We start from the raw sequence: 13,177 nt of genomic DNA on the forward strand, positions 1-13,177 counted from the left end.
AGGACAAAGGGACTGCTCTGTATTTGGGAGGACCAGTCAACATAGGAATACTGGACAGAAATTAATGGTCATCTTAGCATTTTTATTGACTATCTGTTAAAGGGTTGTAGTAGATCAGAAGCTGAACATGCCACAAGTCAACAATATCATGCTTTTAAAAATAAGCATCATCTAGATTGTATAGCAGGAGGCAGCTGTTTAAACAACATGAAATAGAACTCCTCTTGGTCCCAAATAGAGCTTCATCAGTCGTAGGATCATACCTGGATCTGTTTTCAGTTATGATTTTTTAAGTAACTTTTTTTTGCAAGGATAACTTGAAAATAGATCTCCCCAGGCACATGGACACATTCTGAATTTAAAATGTCCTCCACAGAGTAGATACAAAAAGCAAAGTGTTCTTAACAGAATAGCAAAGGTAGGATTCATTTTAGCAGGATCAAAAATTCAAAGCATCTCTGTGTCTCCACAAATGCATAAGGCTGAAACTGTTCCTTTCCATCTGCTAAAGGCTTAGTTTCCATTTCTCACTTTTGTAATGAAATATGCATTTATGTCCATTCAGGACAAAATTCTATGGCAATTATAGTGGAAAATGTTGGCCTGCCAGCTCTGTTATCACTATCAAGCTGTAGTTGTCTAACTTGAGAGCGCAAATTTGGATCCTGTTGAGTCACCGGAACCTCCTGAGGATGACCAAGAGACCTTAAGTTAGGAACTTGTCTACTTCCTTTACTTGTTCATGAAACCTAGTCTCTCAACTTGGACAACAGTAAAACTTGGAAATTTTAATTTCGAAGATATCCTTCATTGTAATAAAAACTGAATTTCTGATGAAATAAAGCAAAACACAAGGGGAGATTCATAAATATTCAGGAGTCTGTTAATCAGCTAAGCTCTACTGTGACATTTAGGATGATGGTCTGTGAATAGGGAGCTTTGAAATCCCTTCCGTTTATTATTTCTTCAGTTTAATCTGAAAATCAGCACACAAACAAAAAATCCCCTTTCTTCTCAGTTTCTGGTCCTGTGTCATTTCAATAACTTCATAATTGGTATGTTGCTGAAGTTGATGTTTTGAGTTAATCTGCTCATCCAAAGAGTGCAGGCCACTCTGGCACCTCACAACTCGTCTTTTTTAATACCCTGGATGGAGAATACTAGTAATAGGCTGCTTGAAAAGAAAATGACTGCTCTGTGACTAGTAAGATCTGATTTATCAGCTCAAACGGCAGAGTAATAGCAGTGAGATCCATACGGTACACGAGACAGACATCCCCACGTAGTCCGGGCCAGGAGGGAATACTGAACCTCAGGCTGCCAGGAGTGTATTTTTTAGATCAATTAACAGCTTTTCAGGTACAAAGGTCAATCAGCTTCTTCTGCAGAGCGTATTTGATGAGATAGTACTGACAGATAAAGTTAAGGCTTCTCCCTGGCAGCTCACGCTGAAATGACATATACTGGCATTGATACGACTCCCAGGAACGGAGGATGGCATGCTGCATAACTAACCTGTCATATGCTCTGCTGTGAGCTAATGTGTCAACAGTCTGCAAACTGCGTTGCAGCACTGGAAGCAAGTTAAAATATCAAGCAGCTATGCGATACGACATTTACCACCTGTCCATTCCAACAGGCAAAGTGTCACTTCATCTTACAACCGGTGCTTAATTTATAAAAACAAATTCAGTGGTAGGTAGGTGTGTAACGTTTGCTGTGTGCTATTGGGTTTATTCTGCTTTGTAGGAAAAAGATTTTAAAAGCTGAAGTGCAATGACATCCCACTGTATTTCAAAATAGGCTGCAAAACTTCATTCAACAGATGCGCCTTTCCTAACTGTGTCCAAAATTCTCTTTTACATCTACGCTATTTAAGAGATGCATGACTTCTTTCATTTTTGAAAACCAAATGCCGTCGTTGTAATGGCATACTATGCGCACACAAGTTTTTAATTCACATCTGATATTTTCAGTATTTATCATTTGTATAATGTGTTTATGTAAAATAAATTAATTATCTACCAATGATAAATATAAAGCAGCAAGTTAGTACCAGTAGCTAGTTTGAAGGTGGTTTATAATTGTCTATATTAATTCTGACACAGGTAAGTATGAAAAATAATTTTCAAAGAGATGATCTTTTATTAAAGTTTTCTGATATTCAAATACATTGCATTGCATTACTACTCCTATTAAAGCATTGTTCATTACTAATTAAAAACATAGCTGTTAGTATCATATTTCTTGTCTTCTGACACCTCTTCTAAATCCTGCTTTTAATTTTTGTGTATTTATAAAAAAAATAAGTTTCATTGTTTTCAGTAAGGGGGTGTTTTAAAATCAATTTAAATCACTGCAAACTGAATGGGCAGCCGGCTTATAAGGACTTAAGTTTCATTAGGCTGTAGCTGCAAGTCAGTTGTTGTTTTGGATCAAGCTAAGACACTTCGATGCAATAGGTGTCCCTTTCTCACAAAAAAGGTGTTACAGTCAGGTCTTTATTGTGGCAGTGCCAGGTTTCTAGAGAGAAACGTGTTCAAGTTAGATACACGCTCCCAAGATGTTGCCTTTGGAATTCTTACGGTATTGACTATAATTACAGGAAACGTGAAGAGGAAAGTAAGAGAAAAGAAGCCAAGCTGCAGAAAGGGATGCAGAACGTGGAACAAAATAGGTTTCGAGTGCAGCAGAACCCTGCAAATCGAGAGAAGACTACCAGCATCTCACAGTTACCTAATAAACCAACTGATACACAGAATAAGAGGCCTCTCTCCCTCAATGCTTCACAAATTCAATCGGGGAGAAACAGTAGAGGTTCACCTAAAGCTTGTCACAACAAAGGGACACCAAAGGAGAGTTGCCTGTCAGCAGAGCCTCAGAGTGAAGGTCATAAAATCAGGCAAGGTTTGTAATCTTTTTTAATTGTCCATAACTGGGGGTGTTTTATATATAGGACCTGTTTTATCTTTCTGTCATTTCTTGTTCCTTCATTATTTAAGGAATTCATATAGGACAGAGTGAGATACAGATTCTTTTACTGCATGTGTTCAGTCAACTTAAGTAGTCAAAAATACCAGTACCTACAGTGTCTGCAAAAATACCTAAAATATGTGAGAACAGGTTGTTGGGAGTTGTTCTATTAGTTAAACTGTTTGGGGAAAATGAGATTAAAGATATCTGGCATATCTGTGGGATTCTTGAAGAGTGTTAATGGAGAAATTGTACCTCTTGTTCTTAAATAAGGTTAAAATGAGGGTAAAATTGTTCTAAGTGACACCTCTAGCATACCACAGGAGCTGTTCAGACAGCTTCATTCTCCATGACAGGGTTCTCCCATGATTTGTCTTTGAAGTCCTCTTGTTGAGAACACTCTAGGATATTTTTTGAGAAGTGAGACTTTTTTTATAAATTATACTATGAAATAGTGTGTCAAAGCTTTTCCTGTTATTTTTCTTCATCATCATCATTTCTTGACCGCTCCTATATTAGTTTTTGCAAGACACACATTTTAATAGCATTTCAGTCAGCTCTGACTTCAGCCAGTTACAGGAGCCCATGGCTCAAATCTTTCAAAGCTTGTCATGTCAAAGCGTCTTTGTTATCATTAGAAGCAAGAATTGGATAAGCAGTTTATTTAAGGTAAGTTGCCAGAACTCCTTCTCAGATGTAAAATTATTGCTCATTCCTCTGGAAATTCTGCTAATCAGAAGATTATAATAATCCAAAGAATAAGAAAGTCAAAGAGCTGATCCTACTGAATCATTTTACCTAGATTTCTTTAGCTTTTACATGGAAATGTGTTGGTAAACAGAATACTTGACTGTATTTTCATAGTAAAAGCAGACATATACATCTTAGCCTAAGTTATACTATGATAATTAAGTAATGGTAAACAGGTGTTAAAAAATCCAGCAAGCTTTATCTGCATGCATATTAACTTTATATTAATTAAAATATTCAGATGGCAAAGTAAAACCCATAAGAATAATCAGAAACTGTGGTTACCAAATGAAAAATGGGTAGTTGTAATGAACGCAATGGGGAGAAATTGGTAAGTAAGGAAAAAAGGGAAAGGAGAAAGAAAGATGTGGGGAGGATTAGAACAGTGAAGGGGAGAGAAGGACAGAGAAATTACAGAGAAGGAATAAGCAGCCTTTTCTTTTACTAACTCCTCTATACATTCTTTGCCAAAATCTCCCTTTGGTTAGGCCAATGGAAACTGTATTGCATCAGTCAGACTCCCACTGTTTCTTGGAACAAATACAATGGTTTTGCACTGAGAGAATGACCTAAGGAAGTAGGTAGTAGGACTGTAGCGTCAAACTGACTGCAGAGATCAGGACTGAATTTGCCAAATTTTCTGTAGAGGATTCTAATATTGATACGTATGTTTGAAAAACTTCATTAATGCTCAGTTGCCTACACTACCCTTCACAGTAATCTAGGGAGTTCAAACCAGCAGCAAATGCTGGCTGCATGTAGCTTGGACTTTTGGTTGAAGGCTTCCCTGCAGTTAGAGATTTCCTGAAGTGACTATGCCAGAGTAATTTTTCCACGTTGATGGTTTTAAAATCACATGGGCTATTGTCTGAGTTATTTTGCTTTTCAGTATATTTTTAAAAGCAGACTATAATTTCTGCAAAAGATAGATAGAATTTTCAGTAGAAAAGTCTTCACTATTGTTTATTACATTTCTTCACCATAAGTGTTGAGCATGAAGGGAGCAAAACTTTACTCAAGGTTCTTTTGAAAATACATGATATCTTGTCTACTTCTGGTACAGCAAGACCACTTTACCTTCAGAGACCATAAAGAAAGCCCCCTCTTGCCTAGTGCAAAAAGCCCATTTTTTACATAAGTATTCTCTTTTTGTTATTGGAATGATGCCAGGAAAATTGGCACAGTAAGGATCAAATCACAAAGTCCTTTAATCAGTTCTCATTAGGTGTTTTAATCAATCCTCTTGTGAACAAAACTTTAATGGACTTTGTTGGATGTTTTTTTTGAATATAAATTTAAATCCTGTGGGCTGGCACTTAGGAAGATTTTCAGCAATTGCAAATAGATTCTTTGCATCTGCTAACAATATATGAAAACTGTGATTTAGTTGGTGGGTCTATTCTGATCTCTTCTCCACTCAGAAATCCTCTTTCCTATGTATGTTATCTCATTTGCCTTAACTACAGTGGCAACAGAGAAATTCTTTTTTGTGCTCTGTGCTTGTTATTGCTCGGTCTTCCTATCTAAGAAAGTTTATTTCAAACTCCAGAGATGATCTAAAATACTTAAATGATGTTTTGTTCCATTCCCCAGTTATCCAGTTGTTCAGATTGGGAAGTTTTGTGCATACTACTTGAATGACTTAAATGCATTACAGTAAATGTATTCTACGTGCCATAAACACAAACCAGGTAGCAGGTTTTGGTGAGTTGAGCATGACAAGGCTGTTTTTAAAAGGCTGTGTTCTTTTTTCCTCACAACTGTGACAATTAACTTGTCGGGAGATCGAAACAGTATTGTGACAGTGCTGGAAATTTCATACGTTTGAATTGACTGTCAGCCCTTCTTATTGATGGCACTGACAAGTTTGTAGTTGGCTTCATTAAGAGTGGGATTATGCCCACAGAAATCTTGGCTTCAGAAGGCACATTTTTTAAATTGTCTGTTCCCCTGGTATAATGAGAGACAGAGAGAGAGAGAGAGGAAATTTCCTTCTTCGTTCTGGGAGATTAAAATAATTGATTAAAATAGATTTAAAAAAATCATTACATTAATGATATATTAAAATAGATTTTAAAAACAGCCTTTTTTTCCCTGTCCCAGAACATACAGGGCTAATTACCCATGTGACAATCATGTATAAGCTAGAGTAACCTCTCAGCCCATACTGACCCGTCACCATGATAAATCTTCTCTGTTGGAGACATCATTGATGATAATCCTGAGTTTCTTCTGCAAAATCTGTTAATCTGCCATATTCTGTTATCCAGTCAAGGGAATATCCTGTCGAAGTGTTACAGTGAGGATAAATCTAGCATGGTTTTACCAGGTTTTATATAATCCAGAAGATTTTCTGTAATTCCACTATATCAAAGATCTCTTTCTTTTCTCTTCCCCCCCTTACCTACCCTTTAACACCCTGTCTGTTACATTTCATCCTGTCTGGTCTATTTTCTCATTCCCCTCTTAGTTTCCTAACAAAATAGAAGGTGGATGGTAGATGGAGATTTTCAGTTTTGCACCCCAGTCTGGCTTCCGAGTCATCCTCACAAGAGTGCTTAGAAGCAGCTACCACATGGGATTGATTTTCTCACCCTAGGCTTGGAAAAGAAATCTTGCAGCAAGGCAAAAATGGGAAGGACTTCATAGTTTCATTTGGGGTGTCAAGGAAAGTACCGAGAAGCCAAGCGCTCTGGGTTCCCTGGCTCAGCGGGCTACCCTGGCTGTCGTCATGGGCCAGGATGCAGGGTGGCTTAGGCAGAAGCTTAGCAAATAAGCTTGAAACAGGGAAGGTCTGGCACTGTGTCTTCACTGGAATGAGCTGGTGGGTTCATGGGGCTGCATTCCTGTGCCACGCGGTGAGCTGGTTTCTTCAGAGAACACCAGTATGTTCAGGTAGGTGAAGAAATAGTTTCTCTCTGTGGCCTTTTTTTAGGCATCTAACTCAAATGTAATGTGAGAAAGAAGAATATTTGTAGAACAGTAAGCAAACTAAGAAGTTTGGGACTGTACTGTTACGGGCAATTATGTCCTCTTCTGGTTCTTCCTGCTTATACCTTTCTTTCATTTAAGTAAGTCCCAGTGTGCCTCAAAGGTAACTGAGCAAAAAAATTTGAGACATAAACTGTGTTTTGCTGGATCAGAGACTGAATATTGGTTTCCATTTCTCTGTCTAAAGATTCATTGAGGAAGCACGTCAAAAGCAAGTCAAGTTGTGTCCATTTCCATTGTGGCAAAGCAAAAGAGGGAACAAAAGTGGAAGTGAAACATCAGGTTGCAGCTGCTTCAGAACTGGTTGGAGAGAAGCGCAAGGAGCATGGTGTTGAGGCAACGGGTGCTTGTGCTCGGAGGAGCAGGAGGCGTGCTTCTTCTGCTTGTAGGACTGCTAGCGTTGGGGAAAAATCAAGAGATCAAAGTCAGTCTTCATCTGGCAACAGGGACCACTGTGAAGGAACGGCTGTGTTCTTCTGCAACGTCAGCTGTGCTGGTGGAATTGCAAGAAACTCAAAGCAGTGTGAAGCTTCTTCCAAAGGCAAAAGGCATCAGCAGAAATCCAGAAATAAAGAGGTAAATGATGAGCGGTGTTCACCAGCTGGCTCTAGTAGACCAGGAAGCGCCAAAATGGTATTTGTAAACACCAGAAATGACAGCGTACATGCCGTAGAGCAAGCTAACAAAGTGGGAAATAATGAATTAGCAAAAAAGGCCTCCCCTTTATTGTCTGCTGAGGCAAAACCTGCCAGCACTGTGCCAAGAAACCCAGCAACATGTTCTGCTCCTGATGACAGTTTGAACTTGGAAAAAACAGGCGTAATTGGATCCAGGAATGCAGATGATCAATTATGTTCTGTCGCATGGCAAAGTACAAATATTGAACTAATCCCCTTAGAGATTCGAATGCAGATAATAGAAAAAGAAAGAAAAAGAAAAGAGCTGTTTCGGAAGAAGAACTATGCTGCTACAGTCATACAGAGGACATGGAGAAGGTAAGACTACTGTTTCAGTAGCTACAGCAAAGTGAGATACACATAGATGTAAATTACATTAGCCTTGTGGGCAATGCGCTTTCTTTGGTGCTTTAGCTTACAACATTACCAGTGATAAATCAGGAATTTAATAATCCTTCACCAAACAAGTGGAAGTGTGTTCCAGTCACCTAGAATTACATTAGTAAGTTCATTAAAAGTGCTAGGTAAGTGGTGATTTTTAATAACTGGTTAAGTTAATTAAACTTCTGTTTCAAGCGTTGATAATTCTTTAGAGTGTGCCGATCAAGATTTGCCTAAGCCTAGAGTTCACTGTTGTCATGTTCATTAGCAAACCTGCACATGTAGGGTTTTTTTCTGGAAAAAGGTTTTAGTAACCAGGTCATTCAGCGCCATTTACTGACACACCTGCAATTGTATTCTGACCTGACTTCTAACTGGATAACCAAACCACAAGGGATTTGGAAGCTCGGATGGAGTTCATTGCCAAAACTTGAAGATGTCCTAATGTTTGCTTTCCACAGCATTGTCCCGCTTTCATGAATGCATGAGTTTTGACCTCAGAAATACAGTTGCTCTTGAGATACGTGCTCCTTAATATTTCATTTCGTATCAAAATCGACAGGAAGAGTATGGCAGCTGTAGGTGAAGCATATAATATGTACATAATTCTTCTAGCCTATTTTTTATTGAAATTTTCTTCAGCTTTTATGTGGATGCAGAAAACTAAAAAGTTGCTGATTTTTACTAGTAACTCATCTTTCCAGGTCTCTCATTAGCTTAACAGTTTCATATATGTTTTAATATTTCTTAGTGTTCAATTAAAGATAAAAAGCCAAGGAAGTTCCTTTGAGAATTCAACTCTCGCTTCCTATGGTGTAGTTCAGTAGTGATGCAAAAATTGTTCCCCCAACCAAATTATCAAAGGGCTCAGCTGGTGGGTGTTTGGGAGGGTGTATATATACTTTATACTAGTCCCTGGAAAGCCTGCAAGTTGCCTGCAACAGCAGAAGAATCAGGTCTTAGTGCCCAGCTGCTTGCAGAATAAATGCTGAGTTGCTGGTAGACCTTCCTTCTTCTGGGTCATGCTGGAAGCTTTGGTTCATGGAGAAATTCAGAGTAAAGAGGCATGAGGTTGTGCTGCCTGCTTAGAGTATGCTTCCAGGCTTAAAAAAAAAATCCTGTTTCTTCTTTTGCAAGGTGGAGTGTTACCTGTGTTCCCTGTTGCACAAAGCACCAGGGAGCTAAGGGACAACCATTACTAGATCCACTTAGTCGTGGAGTTTTGAGAACTGGTATTTCTCCCATTGCTTTTTACAGTTAACTTACGAAGTACAAAGTGTCTTATCTTTCTCAGAAAGAGCTGATGCTGCCCATTGCTAGGGAAGGGGCACCAGGCTGGACACCCCATGGTCCAAGCTGGCAGGCTGTTTGCTCCTAAACTGAAATGTGGCCATTTAAACATTTGTGTTGGCTCAGCAGATACTTCTGTTTGCTCCAGCTCTTTCACTGATCAGCCTAAATATTTCTCAGCATGAGGTTGGATTAGCAGTCCAGTAATATTCCAGGTTATCTCTTCAGTGTTGCTGGAGTATGTAAGTTGCACTGGCTTTTACATTACATTCCTAGGAATAGGATTACATTCCTATTCCAGTGAAAAGTTAAAATTTTGGAACATGGTAATTTTAATTCATTTTGGAGCCTCTTTTTTTGTGAAAATTCTGACTTTTTAATGTGTTATCACCTGTTTCTGTACTTTGATCATCTTTGCTCTCCATTTGCAATTTATGCATCCAGCTTTGGGTTTCCCAGTGCAAGAAAGACACGGACCTGTTGAAGTGGGTCTGGAGGAGGCCACAAAAATGGTCAGAGGGATGGAGCACCTCTCCTGTGAAAAAAGGCTGAGAGAGTTGGGGTTGTTCAGCCCGGAGAAGAGAAGGCTCCAGGGAGACCTGATCGCAGCCTTGCAATATATAAAGAGAGCTTAGAAGGAAGACGGAGAGAGACTTTTTACCAAGGCCTGTAGTGACAGACAAGGGGCAACAGTTTTAAAATGAAAGAGGATAGGGTTAGATTGGACAGGAGGAATTTTTTTATGATGAGGGTGGTGAGACACTGGAACAGGTTGCCCAGTGAAGTTGTGGATGCCCCATCCCTGGAAGTGTTCAAGGTCAGGTTGGCTGGGGCTTTGAGCAACCTGATCCAGTTGAAGATGTCCCTGCCCATGGCAGGGGGCTTGGACTGGATGATCTTTGAAGGTCCCTTCCAACCCAAACCATTCTGTGGTTCTGTGATTCTGCACCGTGTTCCTCATACCCACGCAAAGCAAAGCAGCCACTTCTTCTCCCAGTGATCCACCACTTCTGCCATCAGCTCTCTCTGGTGCTTGCTAGAGGCTGAATAAACATTGCCGGCCTTCCCAATCTTTTCCGGATGCTATCTATGTAAGTAGCTCAGTGCCGGCAATGTCGTCCTTGGCCTTCTTTTCTAATTTATATCCCAAATTCTTGTCTTACGTGTTCAGACCCTTTTAGATATCAAAAGCTAAGGTAAGTCAGGAGTAGGTTAGGAGAGTATATCCATAAGGGATACTATTGCTTCTGAAGGCTATGCTGTTTTCACTTAAGACCAAATTAAAATCCTTACAGAGGAGTAGGCGCATGCCACAGCTTTCAGTCAGAGCGTAAAAATGTGTAGTGAGTGCTTGTGCAAATTTCTTCTTGAGAACTGGGATCTAAAGCCTTGTGTCAAGCTAGCTTACCTGTGTAGAAATCTTTGCATTCCATTTAAAGTTTTGACTGTCTAAAGATTTTGGATAGACCTTTCTAAACTATCCACCTGCTGAAACAGTGATGCTGTGTTACCTCAGCAAGAACTACGTGCACTTACTTACACCACTTTGGAAATTGCGGGGATTAAAGATTGCTCGAGTGACATTTGTTATTTAAAGAATGAATAAAGAAAAATAAATATATTTGTTCTGTTTGCAGAACTCACATTTTATAGAACACTAACAAGGATCATAAATTGCAGGCGAGGTTAGTTTGGGCATTCCTCCGCTGTCATTTCGTTACATCTGCGGACAGTTTACTGTTGCTAGAGCTTGGATAGAGTTCATGAAGTTTGCAGCAATATCGTAATGCAGTTATGTCAGTCAATGCTTTGATGCAGAACACAGAACAGTTCACTGGGCGGCGATGCCAAGGTGAGAGCACTGCACTGTTACGAAGAGCCGTGCATCCCTCCTGCGTTCTCCCTCCCAGGCCCACCAGTTCTGCTGCCTTTTCTGCTTACGCTTCAAGCTCAATGTGAGCTTTATTGTCCGAGCGTTTTGAAACTCAGATGGATGACGAGGGCTGTGAAATTGGACCAGATTTCCTCCTCCCGCTTTCCACACTATTACCACAGCAATAATGTTTATTTTTAAAAAGACGAGAGTTCTGCCTCTTCCTTTGAGGCTGAGTTCATATATAGCTCAAAAAAGGAGGTGGTGTGGGTATTTTAGGATGTGGATCCCAAGTCAGATGGTGGCACCTGCCTGCCAAGAAGTCATGGTTGGCATTTCCAGCTAGCTCACGCTAGGCAGCTGTATGTGCTGACTGCTAACATCTCAGTTATTCTGCCGCTCTCTCTGAAATACCTGATTCCCCATCCACTGTAGACCGAATTACAGTTCTTAAGCAGGTACCTGCTGTGTGGCTGTGGGTCCCACTCAGTCCTGTGTCTGTCTTTTGGGTCCAGGCTTACACTGGTAAACAGCATGGACTCGTAGCCAGCAATAGAAGTGTACATCGTGAATGTGTAATTCTACTTTAGAAATATGTTGAAGTACATGCTTGAGCTCTGGCATTTCTCTAAAAGAGGATTAAATACATTTGTCTCACTCTGTAAATTTTATAGTCATGATTTACTTATTGAAAGTTTATCGAGAGCTGTTGTGAGCTACAGCACAATGGTCCGGGTCTGCTAAAGCATATGAAACTTGCCTTTCTCGGGAAAATGTTTCAATTCCCACAGTCCACAACTTTACAAATGTAGTCCTCAAAAGTGTATTTTAAGGTGTGTGGCTTGCCAAAGGTTAATTGCTTATCCTTGCTCGTTGAGGCTTACAGATTCTGTGTCTGTCTTGTTCTCTCATGGGGGGCACTGAGGCCCAAACCGTTCTCCAGGGTCCACAGAGAGTCGACAGAAGCTGGAAATAAGTTGGTTGCTGTCCCTGTTGCTCTCCTGCTGGAGTCAAGCTGTATTTTTTTTTATATATTGTAGCTATAGACGTGTACTTTACCAGCAGTATTTTTAAAGAAGATCAGAGCCTCTGTAACAGTGAATCTGAATACCATTTGCCAGCTTTGTCAGTCTGCACGTGTATTCCACGTTTCTTTTATGTGCACTGGTTTTGTTGATTAAGCATTGGCTACTTTGTTAAGGCACCACATCAGCTTCACAGAGCATCGAACTTGGTCCCATTCTTTTTTCTCACTAGGATCAGAACCATCTGTTACAGGAGAGCTGAATCAAAAAAAATGTGCACACGCTCTAAAGGTAACTGCCCACATCATCTCAGTGTCAGAGCCGCACAGTTGTTTTCTTGTTGCTAAAAACTACCAGAAGTTCTCCACAAACATGAAATCACAGCTGGGTGCAGAGGTGGAATGCCTGTGAATGGGTCATTTCACGTATCAGCAAAGACTTCTGGCAGTAATTACCGAATTCCAAGAGAATAGCTGAGTATTCTTTTCTGCTCGAGTATAAAACAGTTCCCCAATTGTTTTTCCTGCAGCGGCATTCCCATAACCCGGCCTTAGCTGCAGTTATGCTAGGAAGTCACTGTAATTGTGCTGCCCGCCCCTTCACTTTCTCGTCCTCTCTTCCCTTGTTGAAAAGTTCTGAGTGAAGTGTCATTTAGCAACACTTTTTCTTCTGTCTCTTAATAATGCTCCCATTCCAAATTCATACAGCGCGTTGCAACTTGCAGGCATTACGGACATTTATTGGTGAGATGCAGTTTCTCCCCACATTTGTTACGTGCTCCAATGAGCTGTGTAACAGTACATGCCTGAGTTCTGAAACTTGACTAAACTGAGATGAAATACGTTTGTCTCACCCAGCAAATCTGACAGAGGTAATTTACTAAGCTTATTGAAAGTTTAACATTATTGGGGCTGTAAGTGAGCGTATCACCCCACCACCCCCCTTGGGCATTCTGTTGTGCTCTTATGTACTCATTTTCTACACACAGCTGCTGTTTTGTTTGAATTATATAGTATATTGGCTTATAACGTATATTTAAACAATTTGTATCTGGTTGTGTTGTCTTTTGGTTTAATTTAGAACTTGTTGCAGATAGAGCAACAGAACAAAATCGCCTCTTTCTCCCTCCTCCTTCATTCCTTTTATTGGGGCATCTGGTAGAAGCCTTTTTGAATGCTGGTGGGGATGATGATCAATGTTTGTTGGCCCGTTACCAA

The 13,177-nt window shown here is 40.0% G+C and overlaps 1 protein-coding gene across 4 annotated transcripts in view; it reads left to right on the top strand.

Moving 5' to 3' along the window:
• The window catches only part of INVS (inversin), a 95,229-nt gene that overhangs the window by 76,145 nt on the left and 5,907 nt on the right, over positions 1–13,177 (top strand). For all 4 annotated transcript variants that reach the window (XM_035898995.1, XM_009643488.2, XM_035898996.1 and 1 more), the window contains 2 exons: positions 2,606–2,907; positions 6,902–7,709. In XM_035898995.1, coding sequence (XP_035754888.1) covers positions 2,606–2,907; positions 6,902–7,709 — 1,110 coding nt within the window. The remainder of the gene's footprint in view (positions 1–2,605; positions 2,908–6,901; positions 7,710–13,177) is intronic.

This window comes from Egretta garzetta, unplaced genomic scaffold, assembly GCF_000687185.1.
Source record: "Egretta garzetta isolate BGI_Z169 unplaced genomic scaffold, ASM68718v1 scaffold88, whole genome shotgun sequence".
NCBI classification, from domain to species: Eukaryota; Metazoa; Chordata; class Aves; order Pelecaniformes; family Ardeidae; genus Egretta; species Egretta garzetta.